This window comes from Phasianus colchicus, chromosome 1 (genome assembly GCF_987193195.1).
Source record: "Phasianus colchicus chromosome 1, bPhaCol1.hap1.1, whole genome shotgun sequence".
Taxonomy (NCBI): domain Eukaryota; kingdom Metazoa; phylum Chordata; class Aves; order Galliformes; family Phasianidae; genus Phasianus; species Phasianus colchicus.
Window position 1 is genome coordinate 36,128,994 of NC_143436.1, and position 27,998 is coordinate 36,156,991.

Sequence of the window (27,998 nt, forward strand, 5' to 3'; positions counted from 1 at the left end):
AAGGCAGCTTTATTTTCGGATGAGCAACACCACACACAACGGAGAACACGACGCGCCGCGCAGGGGTCGGGCGCATTGTGCTCCGCGCTCTAGGATCCGAGGGCGGGCCTCGCACCTCGCGCCGCGGCCTGGCAGGGGCGCGCAGGGGGAGCGGAGGGGCCCCGGGGCGCAGCCCCGAGCAGCGCCCGGGGCCGAGGCGGGCGCGGGCCGCTTTCCCTCTAGCCCGGGGCGGCCCCGAGGGGGCGGGCGGGGCGGGGCGGCCCCCCGAGAAGCGGCGGCCGCCGGAAGTTCCCCCTCCCGGCTCGGAAGTGACGCCGCGTGCACCTTCCCCCCTCCCGGCAGCGGCGGCGGAGCCGGGCGCGGCTGGCGGCGGCCCGAGGCGCGGCCGGGCGGGATCATGGCGGACGGCGTGGACCACATCGACATCTACGCCGACGTGGGCGAGGAGTTCAACCAGGTACGGGCCGGCGCGGCCCGGCCCCTCCTCCCCTCGCTTTCCTTTTTCCTTCCTCGCCCGCCTTCGCCGCCGCGCCGCCTGCAGGGCCCTCCGCGCGGGGCCGGGCCGCGCCGCGCCGCCATTGTTCGGCCGCCCCGCCGCAGGGCTTTCCCGCCGCGCCGCAGGGCGCTCCGCGAGGCGGGACGGGACGGGACGGCGCGAGGCCGCGCCTCAGGCCCGGCCCGCGGGGACTCGGGGCTGGGCCGGGCGGGGAGCGGCGGCGCTCGGGGGCGGGAGCGAGGGAGCGAGGGAGGGAAGCAGGCCGCGGGCGGGCGCCTTCCCTCCCGCTCTCCTCTCCCTGCCGAGCGGCCCCTTCCCGGCGGCGGCGGCGGGGAGCGCTGCCATTGTTCGCGGCGCGGGAGGAGCGGCGGCGGCGGCCCCTCGGGGAGGCGGGAGGAGCGCGGCCTCGTGCCGCTGGGGGGACCGCAGCCCGCCCGCTCTGCCCGCGCTGCTCGGGCGCTTCGCGAGCGGAGGGGATTGATTTGCGTGAGGAAGTGGCGGTGAAACGCGCAGAGCTTCCTGGATTGCTGACTGACTGACGGACTGACTGATTTCTCTGGTTCCTTTTTCGCTCGCCTTTCCCCCACGAGCGGCGTTCCTCCCTTCCCACCAAAAGGCGATGTTCCCATCGGGTTTGTGGACGATCCGTCCCGTGTGCGGCTGCCGGGCTTCTCGGTGCGGCGCTGGCCCAGAACGGAGCTGCCGCGAGAGCCCCGCGCTCACGGGCTGCCTGAAGAAGACAGCAGGGTTCGACCCACGAACAACTCATAACTGCCCCAGCAAACTTTGAGGTCTCTTCCAGCTTAAGCTGTTCTTTGATTCGATCTCAGCGGCTTTGGTTTTGTGTTAGTTGCTTCCACGTAAAAAGCTGATAACGAACTAAGTTCTTCAGAAAAAATCATTTGAATCCAGTAGTGCTGGCGTAAATTCGCATAGGGGGGAGACCTCCAAGTGCTGCAGTTTGTGGCTGTAACCCTCGTGCAGACAGATTTTTTTTTTTTTTAATTGTTTAATTCTTGCAAAGTGTTTCTGTTTATTCTTTTCCAAGCTTGAGTTCTGGGACTTTCGTGTTGTCTCAGAACCTACTCAGTTGAACTATATTACATTAAAATAGAAAGTTAGACTGGCAAAGATTGACACCTCTGCACTTTCCATTTCCTTCTGCAGAGCAGGAACAAAAGCCAATTGTTACCACCTACAGTGCTGCTACCTCTAATTCTGATGCCATTGTGATGAGTCCTCTTGAAACCTCTATTCAGGGTTTCTGATTTGAAGCTGACAGCTTGAATTAATAAGAGAGGACTTACAGTTCAGCATGTCTGTGGAGGGGTGAAGATGACAATTGTCAAATGCTGTAGGGAGAAAATGATGGCAATTTGATGGTAATTTATGTAACAGACATTTTAGGCAATGCTATATTTCTAACGAAAACTTGTTTTATATGTAAAACAACATACTGCTCTTGAATGGCATGGTGCTGTGGTCACTTGCCAATATTAGGTGGACTGCAGGAACCCTTTCCATTAGTTTTGTCAGTAGCAGGGACTGAAAACATACCGTGTAGCTTTTTCATTCTTCCAAGTACAATGTAACTGTATTTATAGCAGAGCTGGGACAGAACGTTTGTATTTGTAGGAAATAAATCTTTTAGGTTTCGTGGCTGAGTGAGCCCTTCATTGCTCTGTCCTGCTCTGGTCCTCAATGTGCTCATCGTTGGAGCTCTTTGGGGGTTTGTTTTATGCCTGCTTCCATGAGGTGGGAGGATGTTCTGCCTGATTAGCACTAAATGAAGTATGGGTTACAAGGCTGAAGTAAAAACTCCGGACCCCAGGTATACAGGCTGGCTACACTGAATGAAAATTGCAGGTTGCAAAGAGCTGGCTCACTGGACTTGAAGTCACATCTTTGCAGTGAAAACACAGCTTTCCATCTGGTGCTCATCAAAACTGTATGTGCCTGTGTTGCCTCTTTCATTAATCTGTTGTCCGTCATAATTGTGTCCTTTGTCCTCGTGTTTAATGCTTTACTCAATTTGTCTCCCATCAGTTGTATTTAAATTGGTTTTAGTTGTATTTCCATTTCATTCCCCTCCCCCCCGTACCTCCCTTCTTTTCTTGATAATTTGCTCAATTCATTTTTTTTTTCTTTAAGCTGGCTTCCCCATCCAGCAGTCTTTCATAATTATGTCGTGTCTTGTTCTGAACTGAGAGTCCCATAACCACAGTATTTTTGCATGCATCTCTTGTGACCTGTATGAAATACGTGTGGCACAGCGTGTTCTGGTTTGCCCGTTTCCACAGACATCTACGTCTGTGCCTGTGCACAAGAGTGCATTATCTGCATACAAGAAGCTGGCATCCTGTTGGTGGCAGAAGACCATGGTAAGATTAGAGGTGCTTTAGAAAGTATTAGTGTGTTTTTGTACTCCACAGTACTGAGTGTCACAGCATGATATCGAGATAGTGAGAAGCCTGAGCGTGAGGCTGGCGTGGTTCTGCCTCAAGGTTTCCTGTACCTTTGGCCATTGATCTGGATTACTTTCCTGCACTGAAGATGTGACACCACACTGTAAAGCTCTCTCATGGTCTGATTGGCTTTCTTTTCCTCAAGTTTTTTTTTTTCTGTATGTGAATGCACGCACATGCTCATAAATAAAATAAAATTAAAAAAACATGCTACACACTATTTACCACCATCTTAAATAGTAAAATATTTTTTTGTGTGTGTGTGTGTATATGTTTGTTTTGTTGTTTTATATCCTCTGCTTGATCAGAAGTACCTTTTATTTTAATGCTGTGGGAAAAAAAAGTACTTGTGCTGTTTATATCCTGATAAGTGTACTTGCATGCTTGCATAGTGGGTTTCTGTAAACATACCTTGAAGAGTTCTTGTTCAATAATTAAATACTAACAAATTAGAAATAAAAGAGCTTTGACTTTGTATTTTGTAGCTTGAGGTGGAGAAAGCAGCTGAGAGACTTATTATGTGGGAACCACTGTGGCTGTAGATTCTTAGGGACGTGTTACTCTCTCGACTTCTTGTCTAGAGCACAAAGAAAAATACTTTTTGTTTAATAAATAATAAAGGCTATCATTTATTGGTTGTGTAAAACTGACTACTGAAAACAGCCATAATGTCAAGAAGGCAACTGCTGTCTTGGAGGGGATGGGTATGTTGTGACATGATACCTTTTTACTCAAGAGCAGTACTGTCTTGGTCATGAGGAACTGGCAGTAAGCTGGCAGACCTTGTGTTTGTTTTAAAAAGTATGTGTGATGCCTTTCTGTATGGCTGGTTTTTCTTGGTTGTCTTGGTCTACTGACCAAGAGATCTACTGAAAGGACCCTGGGCAGGAGGTAACCTTTGTCATTTGCAAATACCAATCAACAAAGAAAACCTGAGACCGTCTCAGCTGGGGCCTGTTAGCTTTGCTACAATGCAAACAGTGATACTACCTGCACTTCCTTTATGCTTTTGACTGTGTGCGAGTTCGTTCTTCTTGCAGTGGCCAAAGGATCGGATTGCTCACATGTTAGCCTTGTGCTGCTGGTAGAGCTGTAATGTCTGGGCCTTTAAAGTTAATGGGAGTCTTGTGGGCTAACAAACTTGTCCACCACGGGCTGTGTGCTATTTTGGAAACAAGGGCCGTTGTTTTCTTCCAGTTTGTTTGTGCATTCAGACAGCTAATCAAAACCAGAAAGACTTCTGCCTGTTCCTTCAACTTGTGATTTTTCAGGACCCACGGATGTTTTTTAAAGTGAGATTGTTAACATCCATTTAAAGTTTTTGACTGCATATACTGTAATTTTGAATTGAAAAAGTGGTAAAGGAGAAGGTGAATAATTTGCTTTTTAATAATTAAGTGATTTTCTCATAAATTATAGAAAATTTTAAATGGAATTTCATCTTTTTTTAAATATCTTTTAGGGCATGTAGCATATGACTCTCAAATAGCACAGAGAGAAGAAGCAAATCTCAGATATCTCAGATGAATGTACAGTTAAAAGAACTTTTACTTCCTCGCCCTTCTACCTCCCCTCCCCCCCCCAAAAAAGGAAAAAACTGTTTTCCTTTGTAAGGGGAGTCAGAGAGACCAGGTATTTCTGGGGTGCACAAGAGTAGGGCTGCTAAGTTTCAAAACAAAGTAACACTTTTAATTTATCCTTTCTGGATGTGATGGTGATGCTCCATGTATTTGTCTTTCTCGCTTGAATGTTGCAAAATGCTGCAAGTGGTGATTGAAACACAAAATACATGGGAAGGGCTGAGTAACTGGAAGCGTAATAGCTAGTCTGGGGTGAGTTTTTGACAGTGTATTTTTTCGTTACCCTTTTTATTCACCAAAGCCCATTGAGTAACACTGAGTGTGAAATTTCAGTCCTGATTTTCTAGAGCAAATGACGTTTGATTTCAGGCAGAGATCTTGTTAAAGCGTGATCTGTGGAAACACTGCTACTCTGATTTGGGTATAGAAGGAGTGACAGTGATGGTGCTGACTTTTCTGTAGGATGTTTATCTGTAAGAGTGTGAATGACGATGAGCAGAAATCCTTTCATGCTCGATGGCTTTCTCTTATAACTAAGGAAGTCGGAAGATGTCAAAAGCAATTTGTGATCTGGGTGGAATGTTTGTTGAAATAGCTAAGAGTAGAGAAGTGAGGCTGCTTGGGTTCTTCTTCATTTACATCTAGGGAAGAAGGGTGTGTTTGGGTGAGTTTCCATGGAATGCATGTGAAAGAGGAAGGGTTATTGGATCTTGTGTAACAGCCATTGAGCCACTGCATTCCATGCTTGCTGCAAAACCAGCATGACGTAAGTAGAAATTTTAGTGAGCAGTGTCAATTTTTTTTTCTTTATTGATTTAAATTAAGGCATCATTGGGCCCCAGAAAAATTAGGTGCAAACTGCACTGTCCTGCTGATTCTCTATGCTGTGATGGTGATCTGAAAGTCTACAGAACAGAAACTCAAGCCAGTTCGGAGGAGTTTCTTGCCAGTAAAGAAGCACAGCATAGCTGCAGATTCTTACCTGTTCCTGTTGGTATTTTGGCAGTGCTGGCCTCAACCTTCTCATAGATGGAGGTTAGTGTACATCTGCTGTAAAACTGGTGGCTGCTTGTTTGAATCTGTCCTCCAAGACTGCATTCTTCTTTCCTAAAGTCATCATCTACACACATAAATGGCAAGAATTGCTGCACGTTTAGTAGAGGATTTCCTTAATTGCCTTGTGACATCGCTCTTAATCTTACCATCAGATAGCATGTTGCAGCCTGTCCCAGGCAGTTCTTTGACCTTAGTTTCATTAATTACAATGATACGAGAAGTCAAATGTAGGTGGAGAACTGAACAGAATGAGTGAAAATGCAAAACTTTATTAATTTAGTGATGATAAACTTACTTGGGAAAACATTAATTTTCTGTTGAAGTGTTGTATTGCACTAGTGCCGCTCACTGAGAGTCAAACCTACTTGACTGACAAAGCCAAAACTTGCATATCTGACTATTTATTCTAGTGATATTCTTCTAAGAACAGCAGTGAATAATGAATGTTTTCATATTTTCAAAAGAGCTGATATCTGACGATGACTGTGGATATATTTGGTTTTCAACCAAGACTGCCAGCTTTGCAGCTTGTTTGCTGTGGAATCCAGGCTGATCCTCTCTAGTCACCGTATCTGTTATTCTGAGTTACTCTGTTAAGGATGCTTGTGTGGGTTTCTAAATACAAAATCACGAGATAACAGCCACTGAAATATCTCTGATATCAAAGCCTGGTGAGGCAGTCTCTGTTCTGAATCATTGTGGATGAGTCCAGGAATGTTCTGCAAACTTCTGAAGTTGCAGCCTTTGCGTATGGCAAAGCAACTTTTGCAAGTCAATATAAAGGCTCTCTTAAGCTTTTTCCATAACTTCTCAAGGAGCAACAGTGGTCTGCCTTCCTGTCAGTAGAAATTGAAATGGTGCCTCTTTTTCAGGCAAATTGGGCTGCCTATCATAGGTGACTGCTAGGGTAGCAACATTCCAGCATAGGAATTGATCACTGTTGAATATCACAGAATGGTTTGAGTTGCAGAGGACCTTCAAACCGTACCAGTTCTAAGCCCCTGCAGTGGGCAGCTCAGGCTGCCCAGGGCTCCATCCAGCCTGGCCTTGAACCAGCTCCTCTAAGCAGCCCATGCCAGTGCCTTACCACACTGATTATGAAGAATTTCTTCTTTATGTCTAGTCTAAACCTACCTTCTTATAGTTTAAAGCCATTACCCCTTGTCTCATCACTACACTCCTTGCTAAAGTGTTCCTCCCCAGCTTTCCTTTAGGCCCCCTTCAGGTGCTGGAAGGCTGCAATGGGGTCTCCCTGGAGCTTGCTCTTCTCCAAGCTAAACAAGCCCAGATCCCTCAGCCTTCCTTCATAGGAGACGTGTTCCAGCCCTCTGATCGTCCTCGTGGCCTCTTCTAGACCTGCTTCAATGTATGATGAATGGAAGTGTATGAAATTAAATGCACTGTGGGAAGTGTTGGGTTTTTTTTTTTAATTATTATTTTCCCCTAATGCATTGCTTACATGGTCTGCCTCAGGCTAAATTTCCTCTGGTCTTTTGGATCAAATACTTCATCCTGTCTTACCATTCAAAGATATCTGAGGGACCATAGGTTGATTTTGACTCATCTGTTCCCATTTAACAGGTAGTATGCAGTTTTTGAGTACATGAAGCAGAGTTTTTATAAATAAACTCATGGTTCTATTTCCTCTGAAAGGAATCTAGTTCACTTGGACAAAACTGTGCTGTAAACTGTACCAACCTGAGGGACGGGGTGATTCACTCCAAAGTCCCATGATACTCTTCTCAACCAGAGTGTTCCAGAGGCAGCCTTGATGTTGTAGAATAGTTCCTTTGTAGCCCAGGAATAAACAAATGTGCAATGCACACAAACCCAATGGTTTGTTAAATTTAATGACATAAAATAGAATTCCATTCTTTCACTCCATGAACTAGGAGATAAAAATAAAATTAGGAATGCAGTAGAAATCTGAAATGCAGAATTTTATCAGTGCAGACCACTTCAGGTTTGATCTTTTCCTTCTACCAAATATTTTCCTGACAAAAATTGCTTGCTGATATTAGCCTGTTGTTTTGCACATTGCCCATACTTGCTCACATCTATAATTGTGGGAGTAGAGCTTGTGCTTTTTAGTTTTCTGCTAAAGGTAAAGAGTGTTGCAGTGCAAAGCAGTTGCTGGAGGTGTATTTTTGTTTTTATCAGTTTGGAATATGGTAGAAGACGTAAGAATTTTATATATTTAAATATGGTTGAAGTCGGGGCTTAGCTTTTCATTACGGATGTTGTGTAGGTGTCGGGTCAAACTGTCTGTGGGAAGTGGCAGTTGTCAGACTATTTTGTTTCTGAGAAGTGTTTAATGTTAAATATAACCCAGGTGCTTCGTGTATTTTAGGAAGCTGAATATGGTGGACATGATCAGATTGATTTGTATGATGATGTAATCTCTCCGTCTGCGAATAATGGAGATGCCCCAGAAGATCGTGACTATATGGATTCTCTCCCACCTTCAGTTGGAGATGATGTAGGTAAAGGAGCTGCACCAAATGTTGTCTACACATATACTGGGAAAAGAATTGCCTTGTACATTGGAAACCTTACTTGGGTAAGTATCTTATTCCTATCCAGGAGCGGCCAGTGATTTGAAAGTTACAAACGTGATTTGTCGTGAAATAATTTTTTTTTGAAGAACTGTGTTTTCAAAGAGTATAACAAAGGAGGACAATAAGCTTAAGATATCAGGTATCTTGGAGATACTTTAAAACTGTCAAACAAACCCAGTTTTAAGTGAGCTCTTACTGAAGTTTTTAGACTAAGAAGAAAACAAGGTTATCTGGGATTTTCTTACTTTTTGCCTTTTTCCTGTTTCCTTTTTGATTGTTGGAACAAAGCTGTTTTCATTTGCCTTGAGGCTTCTTTTTGCATTCCTGGGAGTAACATCTCTAGGGTAACTCACTGAGCTCTCATTTCCCTTCAGACAATTCCTTTAGTCAGCATTAAAGTATTTTAAAATCAGTTGTAGTTAAACAACAAAAGTGCAAGTAGCTCTTCAACAGCTAAATTAACTGGAACTGGTCTCTCTTTACCTGAAATCCATTTCGTTGAGTCCATGCAAGCAAAATCTCCCTTTTTTTTCCTTCTGAAGAAATTTTTGCTAGGTGGAAGCTTGAAAAAGAATGCTTTATGCATTCTTAAGTGTTTTTCATTAATTAGTACAGTAACCTAATTTCAGCAGCTAATGGCTAAGTGAAAGGAGTTAATTGACTTAACAGTTGTACCTCTCTAAAATACAGGAATGTAATCAGCTGAGCTCATCCAAGTCAAATGTCACAATTTCTAAAGTAGATAAGCCAGTGTGCAGTAATTTGTACCTGTTACTCGTTATTAGGCTTTGCAAATGAAGTTATCCAGTGAAAGTAGACTTGTTTGAGCATTACTATTGTGTTTGTTTTCTTTGTGTTTAGATCTCAGCAAAGTAATTCATTAATCTTTTAAAAGAAGCCTTGATTTGAGGAAGGTCAGATAACTAATTCAGGATCTTGAAAGCCTGCTTTGTACTTCCCACATAGAATTTAAAGAGGTGATGCAGTTACAGGAAGAGGAAGAAAACTCTGAGTATAAATGTTTTGTATCCCTTTGAGTATGTGTGAAATTGTTGAATGTTAGATAGTAACTAATGGGAAGTTACAGCAGGGAGATTTGGTTAAGATGAAATAGTTGTTACTATGTTTTCTGTGCTAGTTTCCTGTTTTTGTCTGTGAATATTACTATTTTTGTGCAAAATAATATGTGGTTCACTAGGCCCTCACTGGTTAAAGCTCTTGGACTGAGCATGTGTGTTAATATGGTCTTAAAAATTGTTTTTTGGTTTTGAAATAGAATCAATGGGAGAAAAGAAAAAATGGATTGAATGTCAAAAAATGTGGCAGTTATTTAAATAGTTCAGTTTAGGCTTAATACTCTTTGGAAAAAGTGCTTTCACAAAGTTACTCAGGAATTTTTTTGGTACCCGTGAGCTGGTTTGCTGTGTGGAGGGGCTTGGACAGCATGGCGTGTGAAGCTCATACTTCAAAAATGAATTTTCTGGGCATTGTATTGTATAAATGATGGTCCTCTGAGAGTCAGAAAATACTGACAACTTGTGTAAAGTATTCCTCTTCACCACTTATACTACAAAATAAGAGCGTGGAAAAGTGTCAAAGTGTTTTAGGTAAGATTTCATAGTTGAATATTCATATTTTTCAGTGGACAACAGATGAAGACTTAACTGAAGCGGTTCATTCATTGGGGGTAAATGATATTTTGGAGATAAAGTTCTTTGAAAACCGTGCTAATGGCCAATCTAAAGGGTAAGATCTTGTCGTCTGCTTTTTCTGTAAATTGGCTGAAGTTTAGGAGGGTCTAAGAGGGGAAAGAGTTCTAGGTTTTTCTACTGTCAGTATTTGAACTTATGGCCCTCATATATTGATATCCAACAATGATTGAGTATATTATTTCAGATTAATTAAATTCCAGGCATAAATTTTATGGGAATATTACTTTCTTCTACTTAATGAGTTAAATTATATTGGCATTTAGACTGGAACAGGTTGCCCAAGGAGGTTGTGGATGCCCCATCCCTGAAGGCATTCAAGGCCAGGCTGGATGTGGCTCTGGGCAGCCTGGTCTGGTGGTTGGCGACCCTGCATGTAGCAGGGAGGTTGAAACTTGATGATCATTATGGTCCTTTTCAACCCAGGCCGTTCTATGATTTATGTGAAGACTCTATTCCTAAGTTTCAGTTAGTGTGGTGGTGATGTATGTTGTTCTTCATAATATAAATGCTATTTTTACCTGTCCCATCCCTGTTACTGAATGGTTTTAAATGCTTGTTTTTCCATTAACTGTTGAAAACAAGCACTTGAGCTGATTCCTCACTGGCAGTCTAATCTTCGTTACTTGACTTTGCTCTCAGTATTACTAATGAGAGTAGCCACGAGAATACAGTGAATTCTTAATAACAACTTGGTTATAACAATCCATAGATAGTATATTGATACTGTGTCAGAAAGCTACCTTTGTTGCGTTGCTGCATCTGGGACTTACATTGTGGTTCTTCATCTGTGTCCTAGAGTGAATTGCTTTATCTGTTTCTAAAACTGGACTAAGACTTGGGAAAGATTCTGTATTTCAAGTATTCTTCTGCTAACTGTGATAAATGTTACTCGTGAGGTATCAGCATATCCAGGGAACAAAAAAACTGCAGTGTGACTGTTTTTTCCTTCTTTTCAGGTTTGCCCTTGTGGGTGTGGGATCGGAAGCATCCTCCAAAAAGTTGATGGATTTGTTGCCTAAAAGAGAATTGCATGGGCAGAATCCTGTTGTGACTCCGTGTAATAAGCAATTTCTGAGTCAGTTTGAAATGCAGTCAAGGAAAAGTAAGACTCTCTCATGTGCCATCTTGGAAAAATTGGAAGTTTATTCCAAAAGTCCCCTGATTTTTCTTTCAGTATCTGATAATTTCTGCACAGTTTAAAATTTCTATAAAATACTTAAGTAAATGAAGTTACGAGTTTGTTTAAAAAAATAAAATAGAAGATCCTCTTAAAAACTGAAAATAAAAGAAATCATTCAATATAATGAATGTCTGTGATTTTAATAGGAGATAGGACTTGTTGGAAGTGCTTATTATGCAGTTTTGTAAAACTCTTCTTTAGATTGGAGAAGCTTTCTCAATTCCTTCTTGTGGATTTAATTTTAAAAAAGCATAAGAATATTTAGAGGTACAGCATTTATAGGCAGATTAGACTAATTTCATGGACTGACAGTTTCTCCAGTTCCATTGGTGTGCTGTGGGGATACTGGAACACTGCTGAATCTTAGCGAAGCGTTTGCTTCTTTTTGGCACTGAGGATCAAGCTGGTGCTTTAGTGCTGCATAAAACTTTAGATCAAGAATTGAAAAGCTTTAAACTATTTTGATTTTCCATAATTAAATTTTTCCACTGCAGCCACACAGTCTGGCCAGATGTCTGGGGAAGGTAAAGCTGGTCCACCAGGAGGAAGCTCAAGAGCAGCATTTCCACCTAGTAATAGAGGGCGAGGCCGTTTCCCCGGTGCCATTCCAGGTGGAGACAGATTCCCTGGACCAGCAGGGCCAGGAGGGCCACCACCACCATTCCCAGGTAAAATATTTAGTGTATGGGTTTTTTTTCTTCTGTTAATGCAGTATGCTTATTTGGGAATTACAAAAATCAAGGTCAGTTTGCAGGCACTTAAAATACCAAAAACTTGCAGTGGCAGTGTTCATATATAGTCAGGTATCTGACATGGGACAAATGTCTGTCTAAATGTCAGGCTTGTATTGCAGTGAAGTTCTCATTTCAGCTTCAATGTTCTTAATAAATGTCATTCTGTATATTTTCTACTAGCAGTCAAAGGAACACGGTCAAATAAAATAAAATAAACAAATTAAAAAAAAAACCAGCAAACTACTAATGAGGACATGAAATTAGTTTTGAGTGCTGCATTTACTGTACTTTCTCCAATAGAGCTTTTCATGCATTTTTAATATACATTGCACCTGTTTTCAGGTTAATGTTCTCCTTCAGTATAGATCACCAATTATATATTTATCTAAGCTACTGGACCCAAAAGTGGGACTATGCATGTCTTGTGCAAGTAAATTATTCAGTGAGGGTTTTTTGTCTGAGAAGGAAAAAAAAAGTACAAGAATCTTAATTATTTCTGTGACTGTTTTATTTCTTTATGCTTATTAACTTTTTTCTTTTTTTTTTTTTTGGTAGCTGGACAAACTCCCCCACGTCCACCTTTAGGCCCTCCCGGTCCACCAGGCCCACCAGGCCCCCCACCTCCTGGTCAGGTCCTCCCACCTCCTTTAGCTGGACCTCCTAATCGTGGTGACCGCCCACCACCACCAGTTCTGTTTCCAGGACAGCCTTTTGGTCAGCCTCCACTTGGGCCACTTCCTCCAGGCCCTCCACCACCAGTTCCAGGCTATGGGCCGCCACCGGGTCCGCCACCACCTCAGCAGGGTCCACCTCCACCTCCGGGTCCATTTCCCCCTCGTCCACCTGGCCCTCTCGGGCCACCCCTGACTCTTGCTCCTCCTCCGCATCTCCCTGGGCCACCTCCAGGTGCTCCACCACCCGCACCACATGTGAATCCAGCTTTCTTTCCCCCACCTGCCAATAGTGGCATACCTACTTCAGACAGCCGTGGCCCACCTCCAACAGATCCGTATGGCCGACCTCCACCATATGACAGAGGTGACTATGGGCCACCTGGAAGGTGAGTGTTTTTGGCGTAACATGCTTTATATATAACTTCATTCCTTGTAGGAAACACATGATTTTTTTTGTTTGTTTTTAATGCAAATGTTAGAAAAAGTAAAGAAGGGGGAAAAAAACAAAAAAAAAAAGCTGGAGGGGATCCCTGCAATCATGAGATTTGCCCATTTGCTTCTTAGTGTATGAACTCTCATAAATGTGCTTGTAGCAGTATGAAAATCCTAAAATGCATTGCTAGTAATCTTACTTTCCGTTTTCAGCTTTGAACTGTTTGTGTACATTGTTCACAGTATCATTATTCTGTGTGTTCTACATGCTAACTTCTTATATCACTTCCTGCCAGTAGCTTCTGGTTGTGCTTCTGTCATAACTTGAAATTCTCACTTGTCCCTTTGCCATCTTGCTTTGCAAGCTGTCACTGTAAAATGCTCTGGAGTTCTTCTCTTTGAATATGTGCATGTGTTGAGATTGGTGCCGCACTGAGCTTGTGTCATTCTCATCTTCTGGCAGTTCTGCTTGTCCCTTTTTTCTTAAGGATTCAATGAAAAGTTAGCTTTTGTCTCAAAAGCTGGGTGGGAATTTATTGCAAGACTTCTGTTTTCCTTTCCTGTCAAGCTACTTGTAATCTTGTACAGTCTTTCTGTATTTGTAGCAGCGGCCTTTTCTGTAGTTGATCCAATCTGGGTCAGGGTTTTTTTCCTCTCACTTGAGTAGTCAAGTGTTTCACATCTTGTTTGAAACATCTTTTTCATCTGTGCTTTCAAGCATCTCTGTCTTGCTGCTGTTTTCTTAATTTTCACCATACTTGTATTCCTTAGAGCTTCTGGGGACTGATTTTAAGAGAGATACTTTCTATGTAGTTAGGTGTGGAATTTTCACTTGTGATTTTACGGATATAGTTGAGAGAGTCTTCTCTTGCCTAAAGTGTTTTCTGCAAAGGCACTTTGATTCTTCCTTTTACATATGAGCACAAAGTTCAAAAAACCAGAACAATTGTACATACTATGTTCTTATAGAAATTGTTGAAATTCAAGCATTTGGCTTAATTGCCTGGATATAATAAGGTGCTTTGTATTTTTTGATGGACAAAAGTTGTCTGCAGTTTATAGAGTGGCTGGGGAGGGAAGGAGTGGGGATAGGACAGAAGAACTTCTGTCCGCTATTTTCATTAAAAATGTTAAGACTATCATCCATAACTATTTAAATTGTCATTAATTATATATCATAGGCGTTTCACTGGAAATAACATGTCCATAAGAGAAAAATTACATATTCCATTCTATGGGAGGCACACGAAAAATAATACTCAAAACTCAGGGAGGTATGAATTTTTAGACATTTCCTCTTATGCTAAACTGGCTATAGGATCTTGTTCCACTTCTTGCACTTAAGAGGATAGTATTGCTTGTTATTCTGCGTTTTCTTTCTACCAGAGGAACTAACACTGTTTTAGAAATATCAAGCAGTGGGTCAATTTGACAGTCTCAACTTTTGTCTCTAACACATTTCTTCAGGTTTTCTATATGATTCAGAGACTGGCTAATAGAACACTGCAAAACTTGTGGGAAATTTTTTTGTATGAGTAAATTTTGTTACTTTAGAATCCGTGTATAGGTAGCTAATAGAGTTAAAAAGTATAATGAGTGCAAGCATTCACTTTAATTGCTTTTTAATCTCCTTTCTGTGATTGGGAGATAAAATTGGAGCACCTTGAACTTGACCAGAACCAAAACCTTGAATTAACTGTAAAATGATGGTGTCATTCGGAAAATTGAGTGTTTTAAAGATGACGAACTTTATTTGCTTCTTATAAGTTACAGCCCTCTGGTCTTAGTTAAGAATCTGGGAAACAGGATCATATAGTTCTAATTCCAAGATTGTCATAAAAAGATTTCTAATTTTGCTGAAAGTTGCATTACCCATGTATGTGTATTTTTGCATCCACTCAGCTGGTGTAATGTCTGCTTAGATACCTTGAAGGATTTTATGAAAATGTTAAATATTTGTAAAGCACGGTTAAAGTGCTGCTGAATCTTCAAACTAGATTGGTAGAACAAGAATAACTCTACTCATTTAGCAGATGTGATAATTGTTTTTTTTTTTTAACTTATTTATTTTCAAGCTTTCAGGATTTTATACTGTAACATGGTCCTTAACACAAACCCAGATCCTGCTTTCTTTTCTGTTTGTCATTTTGCTTAAAGTTGCAAACTTGGATTGTTAAAACTGCAATGATATTTCGTTAAGGTTTTCTTAACCTTTTAAATACTAATTTTTATTGCTTGCAGAGAGATGGATGCTGCAAGGACACCTCTAAGTGAAGCAGAATTTGAAGAAATCATGAACAGAAATAGGGCAATCTCAAGCAGTGCCATTTCAAGAGCTGTATCAGATGCCAGTGCTGGTTAGTAAGACTTGCTTTCTATTCTGCTCAAGCAAAAAGAGTTTATAGTTTTTTTTCCTGTTAGGAAGCCTGCAGCCTTGAAGCCGCTTCCTTTTACTAGGAGGTTGAATTTAGGTACAACCTATGACTCTTCGCGGACTGATGTTTGAGAGTGTCTTCTGAGTACTGATCTGGACAGTGTTGTAATGTTTAGTCCTATAGTAAATGATTTGGAAGGCTATTGAAGGAAAATTCCAAATTGTATTATTACTACAAATAAAAATCTTTGTATTAATTGACATAATTTTCTCATAATTTTATATTGTTTTCAGGGGACTATGGAAGTGCTATAGAGACCCTGGTAACTGCAATTTCCTTAATTAAACAGTCCAAAGTATCTGCTGATGATCGTTGTAAAGTACTTATTAGCTCTCTTCAAGACTGCCTTCATGGAATCGAGTCCAAGTCCTATGGTTCTGGATCCAGGTAAAGCTTTCCTTTTCCATCCACCCTTCTGAAAGGAAAAGTGTAGGGCAAGACTAGTTCAGAAAGGAGGAACTAAGTCATGTGAGAAGCTTAGTGATTTGCTCAGCTGCACAAGAAATTTGTGAAAGAGCCAAATACAACTTTTGAATGTAAATAGTCTGTTAACTGACTCTTGTTTTTAAGGTGGATCTGGCTAGCGTTTTAAATTATTATAGTTTGTGTTCTTTTCTATATGGTAGTATTGCAAAAAGTAAAGTTCAGAATTGGATTATTTTCATCAATTCAGATGTAATATGCTATATACAGCATATATCACATATATAATTTCTATCATTATTTTCTATTGAAAATTAAGTTAGAGGGTACTTGTTACCAGTTTCATTTTGCTTAATAGTAACTTTCTCTTCACCTGTCACATTTGGCAAGGGAAGGAGGTTGGCCAGAATGATTTTTCTTCTTATTCCTCCTCATGCAGTCAAAAAATTGAGAATAGGTTTAAAACTCACAGTCTTTTACCTACTGCTTATTCACAACCCTTTCAGAGTTGCAGCAACCACTGAGCCTCTAACTTCTGATTTATTAGGATATTGTAGGAGTAGAGTAGATGATGTTGATTACTAAAAACATGGGCAGCTGATCTTGGCCCACACTTTCAGAATGCCAATGAGCAGTCATGTTGTAGGAATCGTTTGAGGCACATTACGTTCTCCAGCTGATGTTGGCTGTCTTGTCCTTCATTCTGAATGTGTAATTTCTGACTTCTCCCTTGTTTGGAAGTGGATGACATCTTACTATCTGTTAGCTGTTCTTAGCCACCACCCCAGCCATCTTCCATGTTACGTAAAAAATATCTCTGCATCACAGTGCAGAGACATTTCTTTCATGGCTGAGGAGATATTTCTCTCATGTCTTTTTTTGATCCAAGTTGTACCAATCAACAGAATACAAAACTGGCGTGCGGGTGGCTTTTGTTTTGGGGGAGGGGAAAAAAAGAAAGTAATGAAGTAATTTTTTTTAGAAGACGTGAACGATCCAGGGAGAGGGACCACAGTAGGTCACGAGAAAAAAGTAGACGCCATAAATCACGTAGCAGAGATCGTCACGATGACTATTATCGGGAAAGAAGCCGAGAAAGAGAGAGACATCGTGATCGTGATAGAGATCGTGACAGAGAACGAGACAGAGAGAGAGAATATCGCCATCGCTAAAGAAGGTGAGCGTTTGTTTTGTGTTAAAGCTTACTGTTACTGAGTAACTGAAGTTACTGCTCTAGATTTGGGATTGTTTACTCAGTGAATGCTTGCATTTCAATGGTCCTGCAGTATATAATGAACTACTTTCTTCTTTTAGCATCTGAAATGAACTTAGGTAAGTAATGACAGGTAACTCTGGCCTTGGGAGGGAGTGTGATTCCTTCTGCAGCTGGCATGCCGCCTTTTTAATTTTAGATGGTAGTAATGTTTGCAGTTTTTATGAAATGCAGTTGAACCAACTCTTAACAAGCAGTAAGCCAGACTGGTAATTCTGCTCTGTCGTAATCTTAAAAGGTGATAGTAAATGTATGTTTGTATTTTTCATTTGTATTATAAAAGAAAAGAAAATCTACTGCAGCAATTAGCTCCTCGTATGACATGTGAGTATTATTTCAATGTAGGGAACACAAGTACATGCAGGTGCTGTTCTTGCACTGGTAGAAATATTTTGTTTCAGTAAGTATTACTCAAGTTCAGGAAATATAGGTGGATTTTGGACCTTATTGTAAAAAACATGGCCTTTCACTTTTTTCTGTCTGCTAGCTAAATTTAGGTGTTATTCCAGTAGGATTTATGGTCAGTTCTTCTTCACCATCCTGCTTTGTCGTTCTCTCCCTCCTCTAAACAGTAAACTCATTTTCTGAAGACTTGTAAATGAGTGTATGATGCAAGGATTGGTTCTTTTCTGATTATTCACATACTAAAATGTTCTTTCATTTCATGTATCTGCAATCTTGCATGCATCAAATGTCTGGGTAGCTACCAAGTAGCAGGTTAATTATGCTTTCTTTAGTGTGCTGCTAAAAGCTTTAAAGTCTGTGTGAGCATTCCCCTTTAACATGCTGGTTTGAGGACTGATGATCCAAGCTGCTTGTGATTTCTTATATTTGGAACTAGGGGGGGGGGAAAGAACCCTACATATTGTTTTTGCTGCAATAGTTTTTTCCATTTTTAGAATTTCCCACTGCACATACACTCAAATTGAAACCCAGCAGACTTTGCTGGTCTGCCCAGATTCCATTTCTTTTGTCTACTCTCAGGTTTAGTTTCCAGATTTTCTTGTGACATTCATTCATGTGAGCTAATTTGCAGAAGTTAAACAGAGCAAAACTCATTAGAAATCATGTAAACTGTAATTTACTCCAAAGTGAAAACATTCCTATAATTTTACAGTATTTGAATGTCATATTTTACATGCTAGACTTTTGTGTCACTGAGAGAACAAATTAAATTCTGTAGTCTACTAAATATTAAGTGGCATGCTGGGTTATTTGTTTGGACTAGATGATCTTAGGGGTCTTTTCCAACTTTGATGATATATTCTAAAAAAGCAGTAATGTACCTTGAGATGGGGAGTCAAAGACTTAAATAGAAAAGAGAAATGTGGCAACTGAAATGAAGTTGGCAGTAGTATATAACTGTTAATGCCACTTTTTGTCATGAAAAACGGATTGGTAGATATCATTCTGGAGTTGCATAAAAATAGCAACTGTGGTTTTTAATTGTAAAATGTCAGAGCTTAAATATAAAGATTTAACAGAATGCAGTTTCTTTTGTTGAACTGTATTTTTCCCTTTTATCATAAATTACTATTTGTGATATTTGCAAATAGTTCTTGTTACTAGGAGGTAACCATTGAGCTTGAATGATGAATGTACTTCCAGAATTTTTTTTAACTTCTATTGGAGCTGAGCTAAAAATTGTTAATCCAGGGTTTGGCAACTATTTTTTTGTCCTTGACATACTTTGTTAATATAGTTTTAATTTTTGTGTATTTAGACTATTGTGTATGCCTATGTGGAGTTTCTGTGTCAAGTACAGATTCCCTACCTGACCACCCCAACAAAACATGTCCAATACCATTAGGTTGCATTTTGTAATATCCAAAACACAATTTCAAAATTAGTTTTAATCTTATTGTGGGACTGGACTCAGTCTCAGTTTGGGTGGGATTTATATATGCCACTTTGACTATGTTGTGTGTTGGGAACTCTCTTTTCAAAGGAGTTGCATAGGTAAGATTCCCTTGCACAAAGAATGTAGGTTCTAAGAACTTGATTTAAAGAACAAATTAAATATTCCACATCTAAACGAAGACATTTGGTACTTTTTTAGAAGTTGTAAACATTTTGTCTTGTTTCTGTCTAAATGAAGAGGGGTTTTACTGTAGCTTTGTTTATATATATATATATATATATACAGACAAAAAAAAGTGCAGTGATTTTTGGTTTGTATGTTTCACTTTCACCAAGATGTATGTTGCCATACTTTTTTTTTGTTTTGCTCTTTACATCAGTTAATTTTCATAAACAAATTTAACAATCTCAGTCACTTAATAAACATCAGCAATGCTGAAGAGTCACTCCCCACATTACTGTGTTTTGCCAAGTAACGTGAAGTTGCCTGTGTGCCCTCACCCTCTGATTGGCACCTGTACTTCTCCTTATTTCTGTGTGTACCTATAGTCATAAATGTGATACTGTACTGGCATATTAAAAAAAGAAAAAAGGGTGTTACACATCTAGTTTAGATGTGAATATTTTTGTATACAGTGAAACTCACTTTGTATTGTATTTACTTACACTTAGAGATGGATTAAATTGGAATAACTCAATGAATGTGTTCATTATAAAACTCTATTTAAAAAGTTCAGATGTACCATAGTAGGTATTTACACTTCTGTTTGTACACTTAATGATTTCAAATTAAATTCTTGCAAGATTCTTGTGTGCCTTCACTTGAGGAAGGCTTCACATGCATCAGTAACCTGTTCTCCAGAGTTGCTGTAAACTAAACATTTTCTTGAACTATCTTGCTTTTGCACATAGAAAGTCTATAGATATAAAAGAATGATGGATTTAAAAGACAAATGTCTGACTTGTATTAGTCAAGAAAGCTAAGAGTCCAACAGAATGATGTTTAGGATTAACAAACAAGCAAAATGAATGTGTACAAACAGAATAGTATTGTAACTTCATCAGCATGAGTCCTGATTCTTTTTTTAGACAGGTTTTTTTCTTTTTTAGTTTACCTGATACTCAATGATGTATTTCTAGCTGATACATTGTCCCAATCTTAATCTGTCTGAATTTCTATAACTACTGAATGTTAAGTTTCTCATTTTATGTTTTTGTTACTGGGTCATCTGAAATTTCCTATTTAAACTGGATTTGGACTGAATTGCAAAGAAAAAATACACTAACATTGTAACAGCTGATGATGTATGTAGACTTTGTATTCCATTTTTCATGACTTTTCTCTGATTTTTTTTTTTTTTTTTCTATTCTCAAACCACTGTAAGCAAAATCATTTGTACAAATGCATACTAATGCACTTCTGAGGCTGGTCTGCTTCTTCAGTAACTGATCTCAGGTATCTGAAATAGTTTCAGATTTGGAGTGGTTTAAGAACTAATATGGTTGTATTTTTTTTTTTATGTCAGTAGGAGGGGAAATGGTACTTGATAGTTTTAAAAGATGCATTATATTTTTGCCTGCGTAAGCAGGGACTCTTCTGGAAGAGTGTGTTAGCAAATGCTTCAGCACCAAGTGAAGTATGATGTTAGCCTTTTAAGAAAATTAAAAGGAGGATGCTTATTTTTGTGAATTATTTCAATAATAAGCTTTAATAATAAGGAAATTCAAGTGAATTGTGTAGGAGCATTGTCCAAGACCCTAGATATGCATATTCATGTCTAGAATGGTTCCAGATCTTACTAGTATAGAGCTGTAATGAACATTATTTACCTACTCTTTTTATGTGTGTTTTTGAGCAATAATGTATGTGGGGTTGGCATTTTTTATGTTTCTAGCATTTACCACAGAAATCATGTACTGTGCATCTGTTTCAGTAGCTGAAATCCACCTTAAGAGTGTAAGAGACAAACGATGCCATTGTTCTGTGTGCCTCCTCAAGGCTGTTTGGTAGCTATTCTGGTGCTTTACAGAAGCATATGTTTTGTTTCTTAATGTTTAGTAATTTCATTTTCTTAAGGGTGATAAGATGGTTTGAAAACCAAACAAACTGAAAGTCTTATTACTTCTTTTCATGAATGTTGCTGTAATTTTACTGCCTTTTGAAGTGTCTTAAGACACACATTTTTTCTGTTCCTCGTGGCCTGTGCTTTTTCCCCTTGCTTTGTGAAATCACTAGTTCTGGCAAATTTGAGCAGTATGGAAGTTCCATAAGAAATTTGTCTATAAGGAATTACAGCATTTGAAACTAAGAAATTACTTGCACTGAAAACATGGGTTTTGTACAATGTTCTCCAGAGAACAAACACTTTTTTGTTTTGCTCATTGTGGTTTGAGAACTAAGATTTCCTTTTTCAAACAATAAGAGAGAGAGAACGATTTTCATTTTATGTTTTCCTGTGGCAGCCTGATCTACCTTTTGTGTCTTCCTCATATATTAATGTGAAAGGTGCTTTCCAACCTCATAGTATTTGAATTTGTAAACTAAAAAGCTGGTTTTCTGAACACACCTCTACACATCATCTATCTCTGGTGAATAGACAGGCTGGGATAGTAGGAGAAGCGTGCAATGAAACAAACTGTTTGGGAGTGTTCTTTTTCTGTTCATATGAAATTGTTCAGTCTTAGTGTTTCATTTAAGAGCAACATTAAGTCAAAGATATCAGGTAAGTACACTAAGAGTAGGGGGGAAAAAATGCAACAAATGGAATAGCTGCTAGTGATGGTAGAGTAGGTAATTTGTACGTGTATGAAGGGCAAAGACTGAAGTGTATCTCAATTGACATGCAGAATGACAAATACAGCGTCAAGCTTGAAATTCTTTAATTCTCACTGTACTGTTGTAGCTAAACAACAATATTTGAAGGTTTCTGACAGTCTGGAACCTAGTCTAAGTTAAAATTAACTTTTTTTAATGGAATTTTTGCTCTTGTGTATTTTTTTCCCCTATGTATAGAATAAAATAAATGAGAACCACATTCATTCTTAGGAGCTATCAAAATATGATGACAAATATGTATCATGCATTTTACTCAAATGTGAACGTTTTGTGAGATTGAAATTCAGTCTCTGAAACTATCTGATAAATCACTATTATAAACTGACAGATGTATGCACATAAGGCTTTAAATTACTGTAGAATTTTCTCACTTCTAAAAGCTGTTTAAAACTTTCATATGCTTGCTTGGATGATTGGAATTAAAGGCAAAAATAGTTGTTACTGTGAGATACTTATATATATATATATATATATATATATATATATATATATATATATATATATATAAGAAATCTCTTGGGTTTTGGTGTAAGAGTGTCTTTGGGTGTGAAAAACAATGCTTAAGTTGCATTTTGCATAAACATAAAAATGTTGGATCCCTTAAGCTCTGGGATTTCATTTGTGAAATGCTCCTTAGCTTTTAAACCACAACAAACTATTCAACAGATAAGTCTGCTCCTTGGGTATCATTAGTGGAAATGCTGAGAAACTGATTGCTGTATGATGTTAAATTGTACAAACCTGGCACGTGCTTGGGACAGATAGCTGGTATTAACTTGAGACAGGTGGAAAACTGCATTACAACAAAGGGTTGACTAGAGATTTTAATCTTTATTTTCTCCCCAAAGTGTTTCTTACTTCGATATTCTACTTGTAGAATACTGAAAAAGGCTGAGAGTGAAGGTATAATCCATACTTACATTTTTTCCTTTTGGAACCGCAAAGGTTTCTGATTTTTGCCAGGATATACTGGCAGAATATTCGGAATCAAAATTAGCACCCCTTTGGATTTTAGTTGGCCATGTGGTTTTAAAATTAAAAATATAAAAATTAAAAGTTTTAGAGTGGTGTTGACCATCTTAGGATCCCTGCTGGAAAGCATTAATTGTAAATACTGTTTATTGTGCTTTCTTGAAAGCTCCTGTAGTTGCATAAGTCACCTAACAAATCTAGCAAATTATTCTCAGGAACAGAAGCTTTCTCTGCTAGTATTATCGATCCTACACATGGTGCTTTGGATCTGTTAACTGTTGCCATAGAAGTGCTCAAGATCCATAACTCTTGCCGCAGCAATTGTATCACCAGAGCAGCAAATTCTGACATGCAGTCTCACAGCTGTCATACCTTTTGTCCACTAAACCCGAAATTCTCCCATCCATTTGTGCTGATGTAGCCCATGCTTCTGAATGTGTCCGCCTGTGGGTGCGGTGCCTTGTCACTGAGCCTCTGAAAAGTTCACTTGAAAAATGTGTAACATCTACAGAAACTTTGGCCTCTGGGGAGGGAACTTTCTCCAGAGTATTTACTGGTTGATGACTTGAGAACAAAGGCTGCAAATAAAAGAAATTCCAGCCGCTGCTTCAGCCTTGCCCGAATACTTGATCAGTTGACCCGAATACTGGAGGGTAAACAGCATAAGCTGCTTGGGTTTTACGTTCTTCTTTTTAACATTGCCATTCATGATCATGTTGAGGAAGGGAAGAACAGATGTGTCAATTGCTTGTACAAACACGGAATATTTTGTTTTTCCAACTGCTTTGCAATTATAATAGCAAAAGAATATTTGACAGCTGTGTACTGGTATACGTTCAGGAAATTGCTCCTCTAAATGTCTGTTTTTCAAACGAACAATCAAATGTGTTGGGTTTTTAAAGAACTTGATTTAAATTATTTTGAAGTTACTGAATGTTGAAATTGTGAATTATTAATGAAATGAAGATAGTCAATTGTTTTGTAATGGAATTCAACTGAAATCCAGTGTATGGAATTATACCGTCCCAAGTATTCTGTGAACTCTTACGGTAATTCACTTTGAATGGCGTGGTTCCTCATTGCCTAAATAGATGGGAGTAGGCAGTAGGGGCTTGGGTTTTTTCCTAGGGCAGGAGGAGACCTGCAGGTCTGTATTGTATTATTTGAAGAGTGGGTTTGTGCGATCAAACTGTGAGTGTGTATGTTTAGATGTCAAGTCATCCTGCTTGCCACTAGGCTGGAAATTTGGAAGTGCCTCTATCAAATTCTGTGCGCTCTTAAATGTTACTGGGCTGTGAGCCTCCCACTTCATGATACAATCAGTGCATTACTTAAATGTCAAATTTAAATCAGTTTAAATCTTCTGTAAGTGAGCAGGTAAAAATGTAAAAATCTAGCTGTGGGCAAAATTACATTAAATGCTTGTTGGTTTATTCTTTCAGAATTCATACTTTAGAAAATGCTCTTTATAAATGTTTCCATCAGTCACAGGAACAGTAGCTATTTCTACTTTATCACCGGATACTTCCGAATGTGAGATCCACATTCTTTCAATTTTGTTGTACAATTGGTTTTAATTACCATATCCTAAAGCAGTTGCACAAACAAGTAGCTACTGCTCCTGTTAGCTTGTGTTAGTTTACATACGGTGAAGTAGATGCACGACTTGTGTATGTATAGATAAGGCAACAATTTTCTGTGTATTATGGGGACTAGCAAAATCTACATCACAAATTTTGACACATTACAGCTGAAGGAAGAGGAGCAGCGTACAAGACAAGATACGTTCTTCAAGGAAAGATGCTTGTCCGGCAGTTTGCTTCATGTGATTGAACTGAGCCTGTAAGGATTCATGGATAAAATGAACAGGAATAGATCTGAATAAAGCAAATCTGCATACATGGTAACCAGTAGCTCTTTTACTTTTTTTATGTTGCTTAACTGTTTTATTTGAGGGAAACCTGTGTGATTTAAACCTTATAGCTTTTGCAACTTCATTACTGGTTATATACATTTGGCAATTATAATGTGCGAGCAATTGGAAAAAGTCAAGTAAATGCTTGTTTTTATAGTAGTTTGTTCATGTTAAAATGTTCATATGATAATGTCTGTACACAGCACCACTTTGATTACAGTAGATGTAGTGTTGTAATAAACTGTTTAATGGGGCTGATGTGTAAAGCTGTTCAAGTTATTTGATGTTTACACCTCAGGGAAAGTCTTGTGTTCAGCAATATTTAAAGATAATGTTACAATGAAAACATTGATGCTGTCTTTAAAAACATCGCAATAGTTCTTGCATATGCCTCAACCTAATCTTGCATTCAGTGAGTTGAACCTACTAATGTTGCTCTCACACGTTCAATTTTGATACGAAGACAGGTGGTTACAGAAACCTCTAATGCCATTTTGCTTTCTAGCAGTGTTTACCTGGGTGGCTTGTGAACTTGCTCACTGACGTATAAAACTGTAAAAACTGCAGTTCTTTGTGTTCTCTTGCTTTGAGGAAGGTGCTCCCAGATCACTGATGGGAGCACACTGAAAATGCTCTTTCACACGGTCTTGATATTGGTCGACGCTGCCGTTCATATTAAACTGTTTGCATGGTCTTAAACCATTCATATTGAGGGATGCAAAGGTTAGCTTTAAAAAAAAAAAAAAAGAAGAATCCTGCAGTTGTTTACAGTTTTATAGAACTAGTGCTTATGTGTTTCTCCCTTCCCTCCGCCCCCGAGGCCGCAGCAGTCTGTACATAACTGTATATTAGATGTGACAGGAGGAAGCAGATGTTTCCATTTTTCAGACTTTATGGGTTTGATACTTTTTTAATGCTTTGGGGTTTATCCAAACGTGCATATAGAAGAGAACGCCTGTATGTCCGTGTTCCACTGTGGGCAATATTGAAGTATCTTCGCAAAAAGCGGCGCTAATTAAATCCGTCAAATGAGGTTTTGTAAATTTCCTTAAAAACAGTTTGCTGGAGCTTAGCATGGAAGCTGAATTCCAGTTACAAGAAATTGTTTTAAATTTCAGTAAGCACAAATGAATGGAAAGATTCATTTAATTTGGAAAAAAACTGTTTCTGGAGTCCTTGCACAAAGGCTCATTCTTTGTCTGTTGCAAATCATTGTGTAACGGATTTATTCTTAGTTTTCACTGATTCACATAGCTGCACTTAGTGCTTTAAGTTCTGTTTCAAGACCTCAGATGGCTTTAAGAAGCAACTCTTAGACAGCTCTTCGTTTCTTTCTTTACTGATTTTCTTTCTCAAAAGGTTTTGCAGCAGATCTAAAATCTGTTCTCCTGTTCAGGAAAGCACTTCAATCCACTTGGTTTTCCAGAGCACGTGCTTACATTCTGCCCATTTCAAGGAATGTAAACATATGCTCTAAGTTAATTTATGCAGAGTGAGCGATTTTGATGCTTTGCTGAGTCGGGACCAGTAGCGTGTACTACTGCAGAAGCTTTGCTTAAGTCTGAAATCTCTCATATTTTTATCACCGACCCTTGGCCGGATTTTCTGCAGCCAGGTTGATGCTGTTGGACTGGGCTGCAAGCTTCAGACCCCCTCCCCTTTTTTTCCTTAAATTGTGTACCTCAAATCCTCATGCGTGGGGTCGCTGGTGTTAATCAAACTATTTGCTACTGAGAAGATATTTACAATGTTTGTTTAAACCTGTTTCCAAATGAAAGCTGCCTTTTAAAATTTTGTAAACTGAAAGTTGTATCTAATGAGTCACGACTCATTTCCTGCTTTTTGTGAATAGGTGTTGGTTACAAACGATACTGTTGTAATTTTATTTTTTACTTCAAAACAATGTTTACTGCTGTGTGTAATAAGTTTAAGGAAGGAATAACCTGTCTGTAGCTGTTACATGGGGAATAGCTCATGCTGGAGAGGCAGCAGGTAAGTAACGTTCCATTGCAGAGCTATATTATAACTCGAAATAAAAAATCAAAAGCATTTTATGCAGGAATTGATATTCCATACTGAAATAGATATAAGGATACCATTGCTCTTCTACAGAGCATAGCTTCTTGTGCAGATTTCTGTTGCTGGCAATGGAAATAGCAGGGGAAAAAAAAAGCAGGAAGAGAACAACACAGGTTAAACTGAGTGTGTTGTGGCTTAGAAGAAGAGATCCCCACATGAAGCCCCTTATTTCTGCCTGTTCTCTGAGTACTTAGTTTGAGCTGATAGGCACACTGTATCACTGTTTAGATAGAGCTCTTGCTACTGTGAGTTTTGTTAGAGTTTTTTTTTTAATGAAACAAGAAATCTGTACAGAAAAAGATCCAAAGACCCTGATAGACACCAAAAAGGAATATGTCTGATGCACATCATGTATAAGTGAATCCGTAATACAGTTGTACCAGGTTTTGGTTTATTACATGTGACTGACGGCTTCCTGTGTGTGTGCTCAGGAAACGGCAGTTGGGCACTGCGCTGCCTGCTGATGGTGCCATGGTGGCTCCTGCCACCTTCTTTGATATTCACTCTGTTGTATTTCATCTCCTTTTGATCCGATGAAAGGATAAAACAGTCTGTGAGGAAATACTTGATATTTCTTCTGAACAGTGTTTTTATAAGCAATGTTGAAAATTGGATAAGGCTGTGTGTCCTTTGTTTTGGGAGACAAAGCCCACAGCAGGTGGTGGTTGGGGTGGTGGCATCTCAGTGACAGAAGAATTTTTTGCAGTAGGTTTTTTTATCTGTTTTGTTTGTTTGGTTTTTGTTTTCGTGAGTAAGGTTTCCTTTTTTCTTAGTAAAATTTCTACTAGGCTGTATGTTTTGACAGGTCAGAAACATTTCTTCAAAAGAAGAACATACAATTTTGGAAATTGTACAGCCCTTTTCTTTCATTCCCTTTTTGCTTTCTGTGCCAATGCCTTTGGTTCTGATTGCATTATGAGAAATGTTTGTCAGAACTTGAGGTTTTTATTTATAGTGTGGTTGAAAGCTTGGATAGTTGTTCTTACACGAGATACCTTATTAAGTTTAGGCTAGCTTGATGCTTTACTGCTTTGTTTTTTCCCTTCTAAGTAGTGAGCGATCTGGTTTTTTCCTTTGAAACTGGTGAGGCTTAGATTTTTCTAATGGGACTTTTTTACCTGATGATCTAGTTGCATACTCAAATGCTTGTAAATGTTTTCCTAGTTAACATGTTGATAACTTCAAATTTACATGTTGTATATACTTGTCATCTGTGTTTCTAGTAAAAAATATATGGCATTTATAGAAATATGTAATTCCCGATTTTCCTTTTTTTTAATCTATATGCTCTGTGTGTACAGGTCAAGCAGACTTCACT

At 39.2% G+C, this 27,998-nt stretch overlaps 1 protein-coding gene across 4 annotated transcripts; it reads left to right on the top strand.

The window, feature by feature from the left end:
• Positions 1–300: 300 nt before the first annotated feature.
• CPSF6 (cleavage and polyadenylation specific factor 6) lies at positions 301–27,936 on the top strand. Of its 4 annotated transcripts, none has more exons than XM_031589481.2 (11): positions 301–457; positions 7,948–8,157; positions 9,798–9,901; positions 10,824–10,969; positions 11,542–11,715; positions 12,337–12,841; positions 14,069–14,161; positions 15,129–15,244; positions 15,556–15,709; positions 16,728–16,922; positions 24,437–27,936. In XM_031589481.2, the coding sequence occupies exons 1-10, from the start codon at positions 398–400 to the stop codon at positions 16,915–16,917; spliced, it is 1,752 nt and encodes a 583-aa protein (XP_031445341.1). In that variant the 5' UTR covers positions 301–397; the 3' UTR covers positions 16,918–16,922; positions 24,437–27,936. The 4 variants fall into 4 exon arrangements, with proteins under 4 accessions (XP_031445341.1, XP_031445343.1, XP_031445344.1 ...); XM_031589483.2 differs by having other exon boundaries at positions 16,731–16,922; XM_031589484.2 differs by lacking the exon at positions 14,069–14,161.
• Positions 27,937–27,998: the final 62 nt, after the last annotated feature.

What these genes read in the sequence shown, in the direction of transcription:
- CPSF6 (XM_031589481.2), top strand. Translation starts at nt 398, where the DNA reads ATGGCGGACGGCGTGGACCACATCGACATCTACGCCGACGTGGGCGAG. An exon ending in GCTAATGGCCAATCTAAAGG is followed by an intron (nt 9,902 to 10,823) that starts GTAAGATCTTGT and finishes CCTTCTTTTCAG; the next exon opens with GTTTGCCCTTGTGGGTGTGG. An exon ending in AATACTCAAAACTCAGGGAG is followed by an intron (nt 14,162 to 15,128) that starts GTATGAATTTTT and finishes TATTGCTTGCAG; the next exon opens with AGAGATGGATGCTGCAAGGA.